The sequence below is a fragment of the Dioscorea cayenensis genome, chromosome 5 (assembly GCF_009730915.1).
Source record: "Dioscorea cayenensis subsp. rotundata cultivar TDr96_F1 chromosome 5, TDr96_F1_v2_PseudoChromosome.rev07_lg8_w22 25.fasta, whole genome shotgun sequence".
Taxonomy (NCBI): Eukaryota; Viridiplantae; Streptophyta; class Magnoliopsida; order Dioscoreales; family Dioscoreaceae; genus Dioscorea; species Dioscorea cayenensis.
Genome location: NC_052475.1, coordinates 2,387,832 through 2,409,499, shown reverse-complemented (window position 1 = coordinate 2,409,499; position 21,668 = coordinate 2,387,832). Strand labels below are relative to the sequence as shown.

Sequence of the window (21,668 nt, the reverse complement as noted above, 5' to 3'; positions counted from 1 at the left end):
CAACCACTCATTCAAGGCATAAGATGAGTTGGCAAGAGGTTCTCTTCTATCTATTCATGGTGTTTACATAGAATTAACTATGTTTTTCTTTGTGAAAGGTATCAAGCTCTAAGTGGATGGGCTTGAGGAGCAACCAAGAGTTTCCACGACAATATCAACAATCAAGAATTTACTAAGTCTACAGCACATGGTGCTGATGCTGTATGTCTTGTCCATCTAAGATATCTTTCTCTCTATTCCTAAAAAGTTGGCTAGATTCCTCCACCTGTGCCTATACAGACATACCTTTTTCTCATATGCCAAAAAATAATTGAAGTCATATTGAGCAATATAATATTTTGACAAGAGTTTAGTCGTGGCTCCATGTCTGCAAGAACAAAAATAATTTTTGAGAAGTTATAAACTCATCTGAATAGATTAGGCATAGCAATTACCTATTAAGATCTAACATCCAATCAAGAAAGACAAATAATCAAATCCAGAATTGATGTTTTGAAAGGAAAAGCAGGCACAAACAAACATGTCAAGGAATATGTGCCCCTTTAGAAGTTCATCAATGAAAACAATCCCCATGAAAAGTAGCAGAATCTACACATGCAAGGAGATAAAAGAACATGCAACAAAATAGATAAATAAAGCAAGACAGATACTCACTGCTACATTCTCGACAAGCGTTATATGTAGCTGCATCCTGGGGCTACCTGCACAATGACAGAGAACAATCATTTGAGCATACTTTTTCACGCATCAAATTCAACAAAACTTTCTAAAAATACGGATATTTTACCTGATACACACGTGCAGATGATCAGAAGTTCGCCGCAAGATACATATAACACCAGGTTTTTAATCAATCAAATGAGTAATGCTTACCTGTCAACAATCCATTTGCGACAATTTTGGGCCAGCAATCAGATTAGCAGTGAACAATAATTTGAATGACATACTAGACATAAGGGATTAGTTCAATCACAAATCCTTCTATTTTTTTATCTTCCAGAAAAACCTCTCGTTAAAATGAATATCCAATAAATATATCACTAACCATTGATGTATGTGTGCAAATGGAAGCCAAAAAAGGGTAGCAACCCAAGTACTAATACAATACACTTTGGCTCATTATACACCATAGAAATTGTAAGAGGGCAAATATATCACTAGGCATTGATGTATGGGTGCAAGTGGAAGCCAAAAAAGGGTAGTAACCCAAGTACTGATACAATACACTTCGACTCATTATACACCGTAGAAATTGTAAGAGAGCAAACACTCGATTCTCGGAAGGTGCCATAGAACATGCCACAGAGAATTGGTCTCTGTTTTCCGTCCTCAAGCCTACACTCGACAGAATCTCCACCTGTAAGTTAATATACACGTACTCAACTTGCACTTAGTGAGATCATTTAAAGAGATCATAGCACACAGCCATCATTGCCATTTGCCAAGCTGCCCCAGGTATTTTTGGAGCATGGATGAACCAGAACCCCAAAAATTTCATATGAAAAAATGCTCTGCTCAAGATCAATAGATGAGCATACTTTCATCAAGTTGTACCATGATTAAAAAGATCGTCCAAGAATTAAAAACTTCTATAACAGGTGAGCACCTGATGGAAGGAGGAAACATCATAACCATTAGTTACTAATTTTTTTTTTTTAATGGAGAACAAAGAAAGATGTAGACAAGAGCTGTTTAAGAACTCACATAAATTTTGTGCCAACTGCCAAGTAGTTATGTTGTACAAGGCAAGCACGATTTGCACTTGCATAAGCAGCAGACAAGAAACACTGTAATATACAGCCGAAAGGTCAGTAGAATCACTTTTTAATTTGTGGTTTGTGTTTTCATCTGAGAAAAAAGCATATACCTGTCAAGCAAAAAGAACAACATTCATCTCATTGATGAATCAGATCTTTCATGTTTTCCAATGGCGGCTTCTGAAGTACAAGATTCAATCTTCACAATTTTAAAATGTATCAACGGACCAAAGTCACAGTATTTCAGTAAAGAATAATTGCAACAATGGAATCAACGAATGAAGGATGACTATCATAACTTCCCAGAAGATATGTATGATTAACTAACCACTATAATACAGCTGATCATCCGATGCAGCAAGACATCAATGGAAACAATGAATATTCTTAAATCCCTTCTTTGTGCCAGTTGATATCCTATTGAAGACAAGAAATGAAATCTTGTGATTAGTCGTTATTTAACATACATAACAAAAATTATAAAGCAGTCTGCACAAACTTTAACATGTGTTCATGCTTAAGCCACTTAATGTGGACAACAAAACAAACCAAAACCAATGAAAATACATAATTTTAACACACCTCCATAACAAAATTAGTGAACCCTGTGCTTGACTAAACAAACCCAAATCTCAATGCTAAGAAAGCACGGTGGAAACAGGAAAAGCAAACAACAGCCTTAAACCCATAAGGTCAACTGTCAGCATATTGTGATGAGAGAATTTACCAGCACTATGCTTAAATAAACTTGATTTCCAAATATTTTACAGGTAACTGCTTCATATATTCTATTATAGGAAATCTAAATCTAATTAGGTTTGCTTTTTCACTTCAAGTGTGGATTTTCCAAATTTCTGAGTTCATTGCTTATGACCATATTATGCCTCAATTTAACATTAAAAAAAATGAAAACTAATTTGGATTTAGCCAACAATCCAAAGCCTCTCTTATTCTAGAATACCAATGGCAGAGAACTTAGTCACTTCCGCCTAATTTGGTTGTATCAATAGATTAGAACGTCTTATAATTATGTAGTCCATTACATCCAAAACATGTCTTCCTGGGCATAAAAACATAAGGTTAATTGTGACCCTATCTATTAAACTTATGTGGATATATTGATTTAATTGTCAGATTTAAAAATTTATCATTGCCCCCATCAACAAGAGGAAAAAAGAACCTCAAGAATACATTGAGATGTCAATTTAAGTAATCATAATCAAAATTCATAGCTGCATATGCACATGGTATGTTGGCAATATTGATGTGTACGCCATTTTGTGACCTTTGGGGATTGTCACCAAAAGTTTCATGATCTTTGAAAATCATACACATAAGTTAGAAAGAAGCGCACTTGAGAATGTTTTACAAAACCAGAAATTATGTTATATCTGTATATGAGAAAAATTGGAAAGAGAAAAGAAATGGTGTACCATATGGTATATGCTGTAGGAAAGTTGCAATGCTTCATCCCACCTGTTAGACTTTGTTAGCCCCTTAATGAGATAAAAAAAGATAGGCAATTCTGGAACATGGCCTTTCCTCGTCATCTCACTATACAATTGAAATGCTTTTTCAACCTTAGATGCTAGACAAAGGCCTTCAATTAAAGAAGAATACATATCTAGGCTGACAGCAGCTGCACATGATGAACTGTTTTTAATTTCCTCATGCAACTCCAGGGCAGTCTCCAGCCTATACGCTTTAGAAAAACTATCTATGAGCAACCTGTAAGCAGCTGCAATTGGGGCTGAGTTGAATTCTGATATCTCGTCTAGAAGTCCAAGCGAGACAATAAACTTTCTGCTGAATCCTTGAATCACTTTACAATAACTTGCCACATGTCTCGGCCAATATGTTTGTTTCATCTCTTCCAAAAAATTGCGAGCCTCATCTAATAAGCCAGCAGCACAACAGTGGTTTATCAGAACTCTAAACGTGATAAAATTTGGGGCACAACCCTTACTAGTCATTTGCTTATAAAGTTCAAGGCACATGCCAACTTTTTTTGCTTTTCCAAACCCATCAATTATAGCAGTATAAGTCACAACGTTTGGCTTACATCCCTTCTCCTCCATCATTGTAAGAAGCTTGAAAGCCTCTTCAGTTTTCCCTACTTTACATAGCCCATCGATCATCTCAGTGTAAGTAACAACATTAGGTGCACAAGAGTTCTCTAACATTTGCGAGAGAACCTTCAAGGCAAGGTCAAGTCTTCTATCCTTAAACAATTTATCGATCAAGGCACTATATGTAAAAACATTGGGAATATATCCACACTCTGACATTCTTAGAAAAATTTCTTGAGCTTCATCAAGCCTCCCAGCCTTGCAGAAACCATCAATAAGAGCATCATAGACAACATGGTTCGGCTCACAACCAGCAGATGCCATAGCATCCAACAAATCCCGAGCCTCAACAACTTTATGAGCTTTGCACAAGCCATCAACTAACGCCCCATAAGTGAAAACATTCGGCTCTACAAGATCAGTATTACCACCATCAAAGAAAATATTGCTTTTAGCATTCTCACAAGTCCCCCGCATTTTGGAATAGATAGAGCATGCCTTATCTATCTGACCAGCCTTGCAAAGACCATCTATCAGAGCAGTATATGTAACCACATTTGGAAGACAATCCATAGTGAGCATTTTATTGAAAAGCTCACTTGCCTCAGACAGCTGCTTTGACTTAAGATAAGCATGTATAAGTGCAGTGTAAGTAACAACATTTGGATTGCAACCATCCCTTATCATTTCTTCAAACCAAATATGAGCTTGATGAATAAGTCCAATTTTACAAAAACTGTCAATGAGAATGGTATATACATAGACATCAGGAACAACACGGTTCTTCTTCATCTCTTCAAACAGAAGTAGAGCCTTCTCTACTTTCTGAGCCCCACAAAGCAAGCTAATCACATTTGCATATGTATTAGCATCTGGCACAAACCCTTTACTCATCATCTGTTTAATAACCTCAAATGCCTTGTCAAATTTCCCCACTGCACAGATACATCGTGTGAAGTTAGTGACATTTACCTTATTAAGAACAAGTCCAGCATCCAACATTGCCTCATATGCTTTTTCTGCCAGACCAAGTCCATCTGAGCTGGGTAACTCTTCATTCCCACAAATCCCTCCGATCAATATGTTATACGTCACATAACCTGGTTGACAGCCACAAGCAGACATCCTCTTCAACAACTTATATGCATAAGCATAATCACCACAGCTGCAATATGCATGAACAAGGGAATTAAACAAAGAGGGACTGGGATTGCAACCCTCTTTCATCATCATGTTGATGATTCTTTTGCACCAACCAAGCTGTTTTTTCCTCAGAAACCCTGAAAGCAATGTCCTATATGTCACAACATTAGGAGCACAAGAATTTGATCGCATCCTGTGGAGAAAAGACATTGCTTCTTCGAAAAGAGAAGCATCCAGCAATCCACTGATCATCTGCGTACCCAAAATAGTGTCTAGAGTAAAATCCTCCTTCTCTATGATATTAAGAGCTTCCACCCACCTCCCCACCTTACACAATGCACGTGCAAGACACCCCACAGTGGACCTATCCATACAGAATCCTGAATCAGACATCTCTCTGTGAACTAAAAGAGCTGAATCCAATCTCTCAGCAGTCAAGAATACCAGAATCAGAGCATTATATGTGGACTTGGATGCCTTGTAGCCTAAATCCTTAAGCCTTCCAAGCTCCTCTAGTGCCTCATTCCAAAGCCCATTTCTACAGCACTTCTGAATAATAACATTGAGCAACTTCCCAAGAACTTCCCTACCATCCTCACCAATCTCTCTAAGAATTTGATCAGGAACTCTAGTTTTCACCTCAAAACCCAAACTTTCAATCAATGCATCATAAGTTAAACCAGTATGAGAAAACCCAATCTGCCGCCCGGCCCAGATGAAGAACTTCACAGCCAATTCGGAGTCTTTTGTAAGTCTCAACACCTCAACAACCAGTCCTTCGTTCAATTTCCCGCGAAATTGCCTGAGAAATTTCTCAGTTTTATTATCAAACCCATCTCTACAATCCCTAATCTCACTGGATATCAAAACAGCCTCTTCGGAGAACTCACCCGAATCAGCAGGCCTCTCTGCAACAGATTCTTCTAAAAAGGCGAAGTCTTTTGCAGAAAGCTCGCTCCTTCGCAGGTCTTTCCGCTCACAGAACACGCCATCCGATCGAAACGAGAACTCAGGATCGATCAATCGCTGCAACTCGTCATCAGGCGAAGAATCAGTTGAATAACAAGGGAAGGGAAGCCGGGACTTTTCCTTCCGCAAGAAAGCATTGGATCGAAGGGATGCGAGCACAACTGGCGATCTGGAGAGAGCAATGGCCGCCGCCCGGCGGCTCATGCTGCGGATGAGGAGAGATTGGGGATTCTAGGGTTAGGATCAAAAAAGGTGCGGACTTGGGGCAATAATGAGAGAATTTTGGGGGGGAAATCGAGATTCGATTAGGGATTTGAAGGGAAGGAGATGCAGAGAAAACCCCATCTTTGAGGGTTTGGGTTGGGGTTCCCATAAACCCTAAAAAAGGAAGACAGGGTTTAAGGGCGTTTTGGATATATATCAACGGTGAAATTTGAGATTTCTCAGCCTAGTCCTTCAAAAAATTAAAATTTGAAAAAATAAACCCTCATCACATTTTTATTTTAGATTATTTTTTTATATTTCAAATTTATTTAAAAAAATTAATGAAAAACATTAGACTTGACGAGGTACGTAGTTAGAGAGTGAGAGTCGAACTCATTGCTTACTAAAGTGTTTTTAGCCTAAAAAAAAATTTTTTTAAAAAAAGAAAACCTTATTTATTTTTTTAAAATTAATTTAGACTTATTTAATTTTAAATTAATTATAATTTTTATGACAATACTATTTCAAAATTTATTACAGAAACATTATTTTTAAAAATAATAAAATATTGTAAAAAGAAATTGGAGGAATAACTCAGCCAAACATGCAGCAAAAGCATGCAACCAAAAGTTTTTTTTTTTAAATTTGTAAAATTTACCCAAATTATTAATCATTTGACTTTTTTAAATCAAAAGATTAAGATGAAAGTTAAATTTGAAACATCTATTTTTCTTTTATTATTATTATTATTAGAAAGCAGCATGTCAACCAAGTTTTTTAAATCTGTCAAGTTTAGTAAAATGTCAATCATTAGACATTGTTGATAAAAAAGATTAAAGTTCACCTGAAACTTAATTAATCTAAAAAACGCCCAAATGAGAAACTAAAATCCATTTTTTCAACAACAACAAAATACAATTTCAAAAGACCCCTGGTTTTACTGAAAAAACTAAAAACATACTGAATGTTTTAGTTACATGAAAAATATGATACTATAATAAATCTTAAGCTGATGATTGAACACCTTCTTGTGTTCAATACTTCACTTGAATGATTGATCTCAATTAGTGCCACCAGAGTTCAATAAAATTGAAGGTCCAGCAGCAAAGCTCGACAAATTTGATGACAAAAATGGCAATCATCCTCTTCATCCATCCTTTCGATTATTCTGTGTAGCCACAGAGAGGGATGTGAAGACAAGAAGAATTCAGCTTGGTTGTGCTAGATTATTGTCTGACAATGTTCTTGATGGCCAAATTATTTTCAAGAACCCTGGCTTGAAGCTAGCACTACAGAGTTGTCGACAATGAGTAACTTTTCAGTATCAAAAGGGCCCTTCTCATTGTGAACAATTCGGCATTGCCATTTCAGACGGTCAGCCTCTTTCTTCACTTTTCCAATAGTATCGACATGGTCCCGGATTATAACTGCTCCCTCTGGCCGAAGGATTCGATCCATTTCAAGCAAAATATCCACGATGTCACACCTGGCAAATAATAGAAAACAATTTTGGATGTTAAAACAATACCAAAAAAAAATCAAATAAAAGAAATTGAGCATGTTTTATCTAGCAGAAATTCACATTGCACAATATCCTGCTCCACATCTTGAAACCAGATTAATTCAAAGGGAAAAAGTGCACCCATGTGAATATTAGAAAAATAAAAAACCATATCCCCTCAACAAAATTTCATGTTGAAACAGTGATGAACATAGGTCTACACATTAGCTAAAGCTGCTAAACATTAAATCCATCAGCAATGCCAATCACAAACGGATGTTAGTATTGCATGCCCAATGGCATGAAGTTGAAGGCATAATTACTAATTGACACAAATATCAAAAGGACATTTGAGACGTCATCTGCTCCTTAGATCATCAATACAGATCACACATCTTGTTTCAAGAGCCAAAATGAGTGACACATCAGGAAGCAATAAACAAGTAAATAAAAAGCTTACTTGTCCATGTATAAACTGAATACGGAATCAGCATGTATGAAATCATATGTGCGAGGGTATGTTGAGAAGGCTTCACACCTGACATTAAACATCTCTAACAGCATCAGTTCCCAAAACTTCAATGACCGAGATGTATCAAAAAATAAAATAGCATAAATCTTGGCTTCTATCAGCATTATTTGGTAAGCTAAAAGTTCTGCTCTGCCAAAAGTAATCGAGCTGTGAGACATGAACATACCAGTCCATATATGTTCCAATAAAACCACGCTCATAGATGACACCAAGAGTGTTATTCTTTGCAGTAGGAACCACATTCATAACCCAGACAGGATACTTGGACAACGCAGCTGCAAAACCACCTAAACCAGCATTCATGTCCATGATATTTCTGTATCTACTGCCTTTGATTGAGCTGATATATGCAGCATAGTGCGAGATTCTATGGTTCCATATTTGATTGTCATGATTGAAAGTCTGAGATGTAACTCCACTGATGGTCCCACTGCTTATCCTTGGTGGTACAGCAGTTAATCTTTTTGGCCACTTCGCTAGAGTGCCACCTGCTATCTCATCAATTTTGTCCACATTTGGAAGAAGGGTAATGCATGACTCCAGCCTTTCATACCTGTTAAATGTGTAATGAATTGTTCAATGCTCACGACAAACAAAACCAAAAGGTTGTTCAAAAATAACAAGTGGACAAATAGAGCACTAATTTCATTTAAAATTAAGTTACATAAAGTAGATCAGTAACTTAGGAATGATACTGAAGCAGCATATCAATTCATACGTGATATTTCCATGAGAAGTGTCATCAAATAGAATTTTCCTCACACAATAGTAGTTGGAAAACAACAATATTTTAAACAGAAAACACTTTACTGAATGAGCTCACCAGTTTCACCACCAAATGAATGTGTGTGTACGTGTGCAAACATAAAGCAGATATGTAAAGCGGAAGGTGAATGTTAACAAACCAAGCAGCATCCAGGTCAGTTCTGGCACAGAATGGAGGAGATTTAAGAATCTTTGACTTCTTGAGACAGTGGACATGATTTGTGGGTTTCCTCCATACTGCAATTGGACCCTTCTCCACAGTCTTCTTCCAACAAAGCCGTTTAGCAAGACTCTCAATAGCAAGCTGCTCTTCTTCCAGGTCCTGAGCTGTCCTCCCCCAACCCTTATACGAGTTCTTCCAATTTATTGGTGGTCCAGACAGGACCCAGTATCCACCAGGTCGAAGAACCCTGTCGATTTCCATTAAATAGGAACCTTCTGCAAACCAAATAAATAAAAGTTAAAAATGCAGGTTAACAATGCTTGCATCCCTGCGTGCTTCTTAAGATAAATACTCTGCCATCAATTTTTAAGGAACAAATAGCAATAGAGTGGGAAAATACTGGCAAAAACTAAAACACATACAGGCCCAGACAAATTTATTAAACATAATTCCTCCTCTGATTTTCTTGTAATAGCAAGAGACAGAAATTAGATAGGTGAACGTCATTGCAGGCAATGTGCAACTAAACTAGCACAACTAAAATTTCACAGCTCAGGATGCATGTTTAAGCAAATAGATAACTCCGCAACTAGCTACTCTTCTCAACCCGATGCAAGTTAATGTCAGATAAAAGCTTAATCAGTATAAGAGTGCAACTGCTAGTTGATTGTTATGCAGACTCTATATAAGAATTCTGGACCAGAAAAATTACCATGACCAGCCCATTTGATCAGACACCGTGCACAATGTGCCATATCAAATGATCTCGATGGATAAGGAAGCCTGTAAGTACTTAGGACGCCAAGCATTGCTGGCAGTCCCCGTTCAAGAGCAAACTGCACTTGAGCTTCATGTACATCCCTAGGAGCAACTGACATTGTCAAAATATTATAGTCAACCAAATGACCTCCGAAGCTGGCAACCTGTCAGTGAACAACAAATAGTACAAAAAAAATATCATTAAAGACAACACGAGCATGTCAGTACATCAACATCCATGCAGTGAAAAACGCAAGATATACACATTATCATTCTAGTACTTCAGCAAACATTTCAAGCAATAAAAGTAACATCAAACACCACCAACCACAAAAGAAGCTAAAGCTAAATCAAGAATAGCATTCTCCCCCTTTATGGATTTTCCAAATATTCTTAAGTCCTTGCTAATACTTTAACATCAAGAACACCAGTTATAAACATTACAATTCTTGTACTTTAGCAAACATATCAAACAAAATAAGTAACACCAGACAATATCAACCCCAACAGAGCCTAAACCAAGCAAAAGAAGAAGAAAAAAAAAATCCTTCTTTTCTTTTGGATTTTCTCCATATTTTCAAACCCATAAAAGTACTTAGAGACCAGGAACATTCTTTTAAACATTATAAGAAAAGAAAATGAACACAAAAAAAAAAGAATAAAGTTCAAGTTTTTAAGACAAAAATCAACAAAAAAACACTCACCCCGCAACCAATATCAAGCACAGTGCGAACCTCCCCCGACTTCAAAGGCACAAGCTTTGCCATCTCGTTGCCATACGACTTAACACCATAAGGGAACGAAGTCCCACCGCCGGGAAACACAAGCCGGTCACCCTCCAGCCTGATCCAGTTCTGATCTTTCTTACTCTCAGTCAATCTCTTAGACGGCACATTGGCAAACCAAGCATAGTTCCGGCTCTCCGGCCAGGGGACGGTGCGGCGGTACCCACGAGGCCTAGGAATGCGACATCGAACACGCTCATCGGGATCGGGACAGTGGCGCTCACGATGGAAAAGAGAGCGCATGGAGAAGCGGCGCTCGCGGGTGGTGTCTTGGCAGGGGCAGTAGTCGGTGAAGTTGGAGGGGCAAAAGGGGAGATCAGGGAGGGGGAAGGGAGGGAGGGAAGGAGGAAGCAGCAGCATGGCGAGGGAGGAAGATGAGGGCAGGGGGGAGGAGAGGGGAGGCGATGATGGGACAGTCGGAGGAGGGTGGGCCGGCGGAGGCAATGGAGACGGCGGCGGAGGGGCGAGAGTGGATGTAGAGACCGAGGAGATAAGAGAGGAGGCAGAGGATGGAGGTCAAGAGAAGGATGGAAAGTGTTCGGCGATTGGGGCTCGGGAGGAGGGAGTGGATGGAGCGGAGCATGCCGAAGAAGAAGAGGAGATATAAGGACGACGATGGACTTGGATTTATCCGATGTGGGACTAAAGTGGTGAATGGACTAGCTTAAGCTTTTAGTAGTAACATTTGGGAGGTGAGAAGGAAGGAGGAAGAAGGGGAGAAGAAGGAAGAGAGAAAAATGGAAGATGGTTTATTATTATTATTATTATTTAGAAGCGATTTTTTAGGTTTTCGGATTTTTTTTGTCTTTTTGGTTTAATCATAAATTTGTGTGGACCACTTATTTTTATTTGGTGGATTCATTATTGACTTCGGTGGGTGTTACTGGCATCAATTAAACCCCACCTCCCCAAAGACAAGGGTTAATGTATGATTTAATTTTTTTTATTTAATTAAATGTAATTATTTAGGTAAAAAAATAAGTTATTTAAAATTTATAAAGTGATGTTTTAGATAGTTGAAACTTGAAAGTATGGAAGGGATTTTTTTTTTTTCTATTTGGTTGTATGTGACTGAAAATATTATATTTCAACTTACATCATTGTTGTTTAGTTTGCTACATAAGGTATAGTTACTATATAAGTGAGATAGTGAAATTACCCCATTACTTATTATTATTATTAATTATTTAATACTCTTTATTAAAATTAATTTAAATAAAAGATATGCAAACTCTATCATAAGATTGTTATTTATACATTATAAGTAAATCATAAAGCTCATATATGAAAAAGGAGAAAATGTCCGTACCTCAAAATATGGTAAACTATAATAAATAATATTAAATTTGTGTATATACTAAATATTAATTTTAAAAAATTATATTTATATTTAATATTATGATAGTTTTTTATATATGGTTTGTATGGGAAATATTTTATAGGAATTGACATGTGGTACTTTACTTATATATGTAATATTATATATATATAGTATTTATGATATTATAATAGTTTTTTATATATATTTTGCATTGGAAATATTTTATAAGGACTTAATAATTAATATGTGGCACTTTGCTTATATATTTAATATAATATAATTTATGCTTATATGATTAATTAACATATATATAACAATAGTAGCATCTATCTAATAATGACACATACAATGATAATGTTATGCATATAAATGGGAAAGAAATACAAAACACACATTTTATTACATATTTAATATAATTACTATTGCATTGAAATATTAAGCACATCACATATGTACTAAATTAAAACTTTTTTTAATAACTAAGGCAACTGTTTTCTTTTTCCCACATCCAAGTAAACAAGCATGTATTGAAGCAAATCTTCTTTTTCTGTCAAATCATAAATAAATGTTGATTACTTTCAGATTGGTCTACTTCATTCAATCTAATCCTACCCTGCAGCTCTTCCAACTCATTAGAAAGCAATGCAACACTTTCTGATAATATTTCATTAGCATCCTTTAATTCTTGTAATTCATTTTTAACCTCAAACAATTATCTCTCATTCACATATTAAATAATAATATTATAAATATTTTTAAGGTACTTTATAGCACATAAGCCAGCATTATTTTCAACTATTTTTTTGGTAGATACTTCCGATCCAAGTTGTTCATGAACTCCACAGTTATCTTCAAATGTGATTTTACATACAAAACATGGTTTATGATTTGGTTCATGCTTTCCACATTCATAAATTGCAGGTGATAATATTAATTTTTCCAAAAGTTCTTTAAGTATTACCTTAAATTGTACATCAACAACAATAGCCCCGACATCTTCCATTTTTTCCAACTATTGTGATTTATTAAAAACAGATAAAAGTTTCAATTAATAAATTGACCTTCAAAACACAGAGGAAATATATAATTTTTAAATGAGTCAAACTTTATGTGTTATTTAGTGGATAGGATAGCCTTTTATTGGCTAATTCCATATCAGCCCAATTATTTTCATAGGAGTAAAATCTACTTTGTCAAAGATTTTTTTACATATATAGCCTACTTGTTTTATGCGAAGCATAAATATTATAACAAAATATATTAAAACATGTATTAATTATTTTCACAATTTATCTGATCTATTCGAAAGGGGTATAAGTATCTTTTTACTTGTCTTATGTAAAGCATAAATAGTATGACAAAATATATTAAAACATGTATTAATTATTTTCACTATTTATCTGATCTATTCGAAAGGTGTATAAATATCTTTTGCATTTATTTTGATAATAATGGGATAAAAAATTGTTTTTTTTTCTCCATATGTAATTGGAAAAAACTCAATATTATTCTTATTTTTTTAGGATGTAATTTCATTTAACAAATTCACTTTTTGAATTTCGTTCATGAATTCACATAAAGATTAATAAAAAACAAAACTTTTAAGTCAAACAAATGTACAAACAATTCAACAAAAGAATGCTAAATTTTGCAATGATTAAAATGGTTATTTTCATGAATTTGAATTATCATAAGCAACAAATAACATTATTTTAACATCTATAGAAAATGGTTTTTTTTTATCATCATATCTCTATAACCACTATATTATATTACATTATCTTAACTTCTATAAAAAAAAACTTACAACAGTTCTCTTAAAAATATATTTTTTTTTTGAAAAAATTATATCAACTGGTTGCATTATTATTATTATTATTATTATTATTATTATTATTATTATTATTATTATTATTATTATTATAAACCACCGGGGTTGCTTCAACAAACGAATTCTTTTTTTTTTTGGTTAAAATATTCCCAAGTTTTAATAAACAAATTTCAAATTATTGGTGGAATTAAACATTATAAGATGTTAATCTGATCCTAATTAGTCAACTATTATTTTTAATAATATATTATTTATTAATATTATCAAATAAAAAAAATCATAACTATAAAATTTACCTGATTTTGGATAGCCTCAATCCGTCAAGCTTCAAACAATCTTAGTATACGATGTGTATGGATCAAATCTAAAAGTTCACTTTGCTATAATGCAGACTCATAAAAATAAGCAATGAATGAGAATTCTTTTTTATTTTATTTCCTGCATACGTACGTAAAAAATCAAAAAAGTTTCACTGAAATGTCAGAATGTTAGAAGATTCCCATGATCACATTTGCAATAATGTATACACATGTCAACAATTGAGGTGATTTAAGCATATTTGGCCCATGTTTATCCAAGAGTGGGGCTTGTAAAATGCATCCAAATGAGAAATGAAATTAAAATCAATTAAATAAATAAAAAAGGACTGGATTTTCAAAGATACCTGACTGGTTTCATATCAAAAGAGTACTACCCTACTAAAGTGTCGATTCTATCCAGTTCGGGTCATTCAGCTTCATAACTCCAAATGAGGTCACACCCCTGTGCATAAGTGCATGTAATGGTCCCATCAGAGGTACTTTGGTTATAATATATATATATATATATATATATTTGGAAAATCAGAATCCAAGCAAGATCCAAACAAAGATTTGGATTTTCCAAGATACCTGACTGATTGCTTATCAAAAGAGTATTACCCGGCTAACATGTTGATTCTATCCAGTTGGTGTCATTCAGCTTCATACTTTACAAAGAGAAATAAATTGAAAGAAAAAGAAGCTAACCTAACTCCAAATAAGGTCACACCCCTATGCATAAGTGCATGTAATGGTCCCATTAGACGTACTTTGGTTATACTATATATATATATATATTGGAAAATCAAAATCCAAACAAAATCCAAACAAAGATCTCTTATCAATTATTCCATATAGCTAGACACAACTAACTACTGACACAGAGAAAGATATTTGGAGATTTCTTAAGAAACATAAATTGAAACACTCTCTTTCCAATTATTGTTCATGCTTTCATATGATATACACTTCTAAATATAATGTCACCCAAAAGATTCTATATTACTTCGCTTTGATAAATCTTATGCCATAAATTAAAAGATGAGTAACATGGATCTCACAAAAGATTTCATTAAGAAAATCAGTACACAAAAATCCAATCTGTGTCAATGTGTGTTATTCATAAGTGAAAACACAGGAGATTATGGACATTAAACCAAACAAAAAAAACAAATATATGCTTACTAACCTCCATATCACAACACAGATAGAGTCCACTGGGAGTCTGCTGAGTTTATTATCATATCTGTACACATATACACATGATAAACAACATATACAACACATAAAGACATTCATCTTGACAACAAATTAAAGGTACCAATTTTGGAGCTCTCTTGCCTCAAATGCTTCATATTGAGGTTTTTCTTATGCACATCTCCATATGAAATAACAACAGAGTCAAAACAATGTTTTCTATAAGCTTGTCACCGGTTCTTCTTCTTGGCCCGGAGTTCCATGAGTTTGTCCCACCATTGAGCTGCAGCACATCATTAGAACAACTTTCAAACAGCAAAGATAACTAAAAAAAACTAAACAGATAACAATAAACCACTAAAGAATAGCAAAGCAAACCAAATCAAAACTAAAAACACTATCATTACCTTGGGTTGCAGTAGTATGTAATGCAAACCTCCACATCATTCTTTATTGGTTTTATGCTACACACTATAACTCGAGGACTATATCCACACAATCATATATTCAAAAATCACAGCTATAACTAAAATACATTAACAAAAAAAAGGTAGCCCTTTTGGCCAAAAAAAAAAATCACCATTTAACAATTAACTTTCATTGCAAAGGCATGCTCTCCACTGAACTACATTCATAGGAATTTCATGAGTTATAATATAAAACTATGTATACATATAGAATTTGAAGGTTGTTTGATATACCACAGCTTCATCCTATTCGGGTCAAGAGGGGAATACTCGGAGAGAACCCGGTTCAAGGAATGGGGATCGGGTTCAGACGTCCCGGGCTCTCAATTCCATCCTGACCTTGTCAAAACCCTAATATGCTCGTTCACCAGCTCCATCCACTTTGCTAAAATCTCCAGCTCCATGATCTATTGTTTTCTTAGCTTCTCATCCATCCCTGTCGCCGCTTGGCCGGGCCTCGAAATTGCCGTATTGAGCAGCTCTTTCAACAAAGGACTAAGATAGTTACTCATCATCTCCTCGATCATTTGGTCGTTCAACATCATCGACGCCACTAAACCCTCGACGGCGACCTCCGCAGGGCCCGGTCTCTCCCTTGGGTGTTTTCTTGATTGTAACACGTTCTTTGTATTACCGTTGCTATTAACGACCTCGATGCGCTGGTCGTGGGCCGTTTGAAGGTAAGGCTCCATATCTGGCGGGATAACTTGAAGGCTGTGCGGGCCATCACCGTATGGGCACTTCTCATGCGGATTCTACCCAACACCTAATGGCTTCTTCATTGGAGTATGGCTCCAAACCTCATGGGAGAAAACCATCATCTGGATTACAAACATTGAGAGCTACGGTTAGGGTTTCAAAAAAAAAAAGGGTGAGGGGGGGTAAAAACACAGGGACAAAGGAAAGAAACGGCTCGGCGGGATCAGCGGCATGTGGCGAGATTGGCTGTACACTTGAGAGCATAGAGGGCGGAGCCGGCAGAGCCATTGAGAGCTAGGGTTAGAGTTACAAAGAAGGAAAAATCACTGATAAAACCCTCTCGAAGTGATGGTACACTGATCCGCAGGAGTAGAGAAACCGATGCCAGACACTTTACATTGTATACCTGCAGGTTTCTCATTGGCCCGTTGACTAACAATGGGGAATCCAAAAGGACGTTACAGTGGGCCAACAGAGGTATTAATAATAAAGGAGATTGTGATGCTTTGCTTTTATAACTGTAAATAAAAAACAAAACTCCCAACGAATCAAAGAAGGCCAAATGTCTTCTCACAAATCAACTTGGAAGTGGAGATTCTTTAAAAGTAAGTATATAATAATAATAATAATAATAATAATAATAATAATAATAATAATAATAATATCATTTTTAAAAATATAAAAACATGCCAAAGTCGTGTTAACCTATGGTCTCTTTACACAGTATTTGTTTCATTGAAAACCCGAGATTAAACATAAATTTCATGTAAGATGAAATTATAAATGTTTGTTAAACTTATGATTGTACTCCACACTCATGCATCTATGTATATATGTGTGTGATTTCACAATAACAAATACTTCATAGGTTTTTTTAAAAGAATAACAAAATTTGAAATAAAATTCATTAACGATGTTTAAATATTTTTTTAAATTGTTGGGAGAATCTAGTGAGGTATAAATAGAAAATTATTTTTATAAAATAAAGAAATTTATTATTATTATTATTATTATTATTATTATTATTATTATTATTATTATCTATACTTGTATGTGAAAATATATATCATTAAAAAATTATGAAAATGTAGTTTTATGTAAAAGCAAATGTATAAGTAATAATAATATAAATATTTTGAAATATAATTTTTAATTTTTTTTAACTCAAAGTAGCATTAAAAATTTGGGGAAATTTCACAAAAATACCTTGTGTCTTTATTAATTTCAGATTTATAGTTTGAGTTTTAGCACCTTAATGATTTAAGAGTCCGTTTGGATCACGGAATAGAAATGGTAATGGTAATGGGAATGGGAAAAATAATGGTAATGGTAATGGAAAAAGTAATGGTAATGATAACGAAAAAGGTGTTTGGTTGGAAGGAATAAATATTGGGAATGGAAAAAATGACATAAAGAGTTGTATGTAAATTATTTTAATGTCCTTAATATAAGTAATGATAAATTAATATATAAAATAATTACATATAATTAAATATTTAGAATAAATAATTTTTTTATCATTAACCAATTAAATAATTTAATGTGTAAAAGTGTAATTTCACTTTAATTACCATAATTAAATACTTTTATTAACTATTTTATTTAATTAAATCTATGTAAGGGCAAAAAAGTCATTTCGGTTTAATTATTATAATGTATATGTATATTACACAATTCTTGTTAATTTTTATTTATTTTAATTATTATAATATTTAAATGACTCAATTTATGTTCAATATAATTTACTTTAATTATTATAATTAGTTATTTAAATTAATAAATATTATTTAATTAAATCTCAATGAGGGACAAAATTGTCATTTCACTTTAATTAAATGATTAAATACTTTTACTAAGTATTTTATTTAATTAAATCTATATAGGGGCAAAATTGTCATTTCACCTTAATTATTATAATATAATTTGTATAGTAAATAATTCTTATTAGTTATTATTTATTTTAGTTATTATAATATTTAAATGACTCAATTTATGTTTATTATAATTTAATTTTATTATTATTATTAGTTATTTAAATTAATTATTATTATTTAATTAAGTCTTAACTAGGGGCAAAAATGTCATTTCACTTTACTTATCATAATTAAATACTTTTATTAATTATTTTATTTAATTAAATCTATGTAGGGGCAAAACTGTCATTTCACTTTAATTGTTATAATACTTAAATGGCTCAATTTATATTAATTATTATTTACTTTAATTATTATAATTAGTTATTTAAATTAATAATTATTATTTAATTAAATCTTAACTATGGGGTAAAAATGTTATTTTACTATCAATAGTGTTTATTCTCCTCTATGCCCACCAATTTTGGGGGTAATCAAATTCCTTTACTATGCACCATACAATTACTTACAATGCTCGTTACTAAGCTAATAATAAAACACCCAAACATAGGTATATATCCCTATTAGCAATTAATCCCATGCCAATAGTACCAAATCCCTTCATCCAAACACAACCTAAATGATTTATATAACGTCCTTAAAACACTTAATCCTGTTAATACTTGTCATAAAAATAAACATGAATTTATTTTTTTTGTTATTATTTACATTACTAAAATATATACTATTTAAAAACTATTCAGAACTTTTTACGTAGTATTTTTTTAAAAACTATTCATGTTTATTTATATAGCATTTAAAAATCATTTAAATCATAATCAGAAGTAGACTTGAATGGTTTGTAATTAATATAGGTTCTAAATAATATAAATAAAGGCAAGACACTAAAATCAAATATATTTTTATACCATGTTAGCAAATATTAACGGAATTATGCGTTTTGATGTATTTTTTTAAGCGGTTTAAATTACAGCGTACTAAAGTGTTGAAACTAAAATCACAAGTATCGAGTCGATAAAGAAGCAAACCAGTTTAGTGAAATTTTCGCTACAAATTTTATCTATAAAAGTTGCTTTAGATTTTTTTTTTTTTTTAATTTATCAACTTTCTTTAAAATATTAACAAAGATCATGAAAATATCTTAGGTTGATAATTGATTCATATTTTAAAATTTATTTTATTACTTTTAATAGCTTTGAAAGCCATGGGTGGTCCACCCATGGAAGCAGTGGTTACCCATGCCTTATGTCATCATATATAATATAATTATTTTTAATAAATAAAACATTAGGGTTAGATGGAGTATAGATTTAAAATAAACAAAATAATTTGTTTGTTAAAGAAAATTAAAATAACACCCATACCTATCTGAAGGCTTAGTAATAGTTTTAATTTTTTCAATCCACGAATAACCTTTTCTTGAATTCTTAAATAAAATCAATTCAGTATAACAAAATCGATAGGATATTAATTTAAAACAAATTCATAGCATATTTTATGTAATGATTCAAACAGTTAAAAAATAAAAAAATTATAATAAACCAAAAAAATTCAATTTTAAATTTTTTTCTGAAATGCTCCTTGCCTAGCTCGCTATGTTGACCTTATTGCCTTGTCATGAATGAAAACTCATCCTATTAAATTATAATAATAATAATAATAATTATTATTATTATTATTATTATTATTATATATATATATATATATATATCCTGTCAAATGGGTGTGAGGAATACATACGAAATTCCAATGTTATTATATAATTTCTAGGGATATATACCTTTATTTTATCTTGTCCAGAAATCAATGGGAATATCCATCCATGCTTGACTAATTTTGGGTGAAGTTTTTCTTTATATTACTTTCATTTGTCAATTTTGGAATTTGTAAAGCATGAGGTTGATGAAACAGTTTTTCAAATATTCTAAAATGTAGATATTGCTGAGTTTAGTGGTGATGATGCTAATTTAAATTTATTTTGATTAATTTAAAATAAATTGATTTAGACTTAGATTTAGATTTAAACCAACCATTCTAGTTGATATTTCTATCATTAAAATATTTATTTTCCTTTTAAAATTTAAAATAGACCCACAAGAAATGACATAAATTATATGTTTAATATTTTACTTAAATGACTATAGTTAAAAAGTATATATATATAAATATATATATATATATATATATATATATATATATATATATATATATGAGGATCAATTTTCTAGGACATCTACAGTAGCTGTCTCATCATTATAAACAGTGCAAAACACGTCCTACAGTGTCCTATAGTAATTATAAACAACAAAAAGTGTACAATATTTATATAAATAAACAATCAATGGATGATGATCCAACAGTTGTAAGAGAGATGTCCTTAGATAACAATAATCTAGGAACGTCCATAAATTACTATTTCCCTATATATATATATATATAATCAATCAATAAATCAATTTTTTAAATAAAGATTATGATCTTTGACTCATCTGGTTTTGGTTTATTATTATTATTATTATTATTATTATTATTATTATTATTATGTGCGTGGATGGTGGTGTTAAATGTTAATGAAATATGCAGAGAGTTTTATTATGTGCGCGGGTGATGGTGGTGGTGGGTGATGGTGGCTAGAGGATGTAGGGGGCCTTAATGGTCAATGCATTTGGTGTAGATTTTAAATCATAGCTATGTTAGATACGTTAAAATTTGGAATTTACTTTGTAGATATTATGAGTAAGTGATATAGATCATCTCATTTTGGATTTCTGTTTTTTTATTATTAATTTTCAATAATTAAAAATTATGAATTTGGAGAATTTCACACTGAATTATTATTTGAAAATGGATATTAATTCTAGTAATTTAGGCATATTTATTTGTATGTTTTAATGCCATGTCTCGTTTGAGAAATTTTCTTTTACTTTTTTTTTTATTAATTTATGAGATTTTAAAAACATTAATATATATTTAGCCAAAATTATAAATAACAAGGATAGTCGGATATATTTGTAGAAGTAATATTGTTATTGTTAATTCTAAAAGTACATATTTTTTATTATTACGTTTAAATAATATATTAAAATTGAAGTCGAACAGAGTGAGCAAGTGTTTAAATTTTTTATAATTTAATAGTATTTTTTATTAATTTTATTTTTAATAAGATGTGGACAAATTATTTAGGTGTACACAGATATAAAATTATTATCTCAACATAACTATACTCTTATTCTAAGTGAGCTGAAATTTGAATTTATATCTTTAATAAGAACAAAAACACCGGGCAGAACCGGTGCTAATAAACTAAAAAAAAAAATTTAATAAAATTTTTTA

General features: G+C 32.6%; 2 protein-coding genes across 5 annotated transcripts; both read right to left on the bottom strand.

Annotated features, from left to right (window-relative positions):
• Positions 1-960: 960 nt before the first annotated feature.
• On the bottom strand, positions 961-6,304 carry LOC120261890 (pentatricopeptide repeat-containing protein At1g06710, mitochondrial). 4 transcript variants are annotated; one of them, XM_039269902.1, is made up of 5 exons: positions 3,191-6,304; positions 2,086-2,174; positions 1,868-1,956; positions 1,705-1,787; positions 961-1,606 (listed from the first exon to the last, which is right to left on the bottom strand). In XM_039269902.1, exons 1-2 carry the CDS (start codon positions 6,140-6,142, stop codon positions 2,145-2,147), a joined length of 2,982 nt encoding a protein of 993 aa, XP_039125836.1. In that variant the 5' UTR covers positions 6,143-6,304; the 3' UTR covers positions 961-1,606; positions 1,705-1,787; positions 1,868-1,956; positions 2,086-2,144. The 4 variants fall into 4 exon arrangements, with proteins under 4 accessions (XP_039125836.1, XP_039125837.1, XP_039125835.1 ...); XM_039269903.1 differs by having other exon boundaries at positions 1,868-1,937; XM_039269901.1 differs by having other exon boundaries at positions 1,868-2,174.
• A 714-nt stretch (positions 6,305-7,018) lies between these two features.
• Positions 7,019-11,388, bottom strand: LOC120261892 (probable methyltransferase PMT19). The gene is made up of 6 exons (XM_039269905.1): positions 10,567-11,388; positions 9,816-10,026; positions 9,081-9,378; positions 8,342-8,728; positions 8,104-8,181; positions 7,019-7,628 (listed from the first exon to the last, which is right to left on the bottom strand). The coding sequence occupies exons 1-6, from the start codon at positions 11,005-11,007 to the stop codon at positions 7,406-7,408; spliced, it is 1,638 nt and encodes a 545-aa protein (XP_039125839.1). The 5' UTR covers positions 11,008-11,388; the 3' UTR covers positions 7,019-7,405.
• Between the last annotated feature and the right edge of the window lie 10,280 nt (positions 11,389-21,668).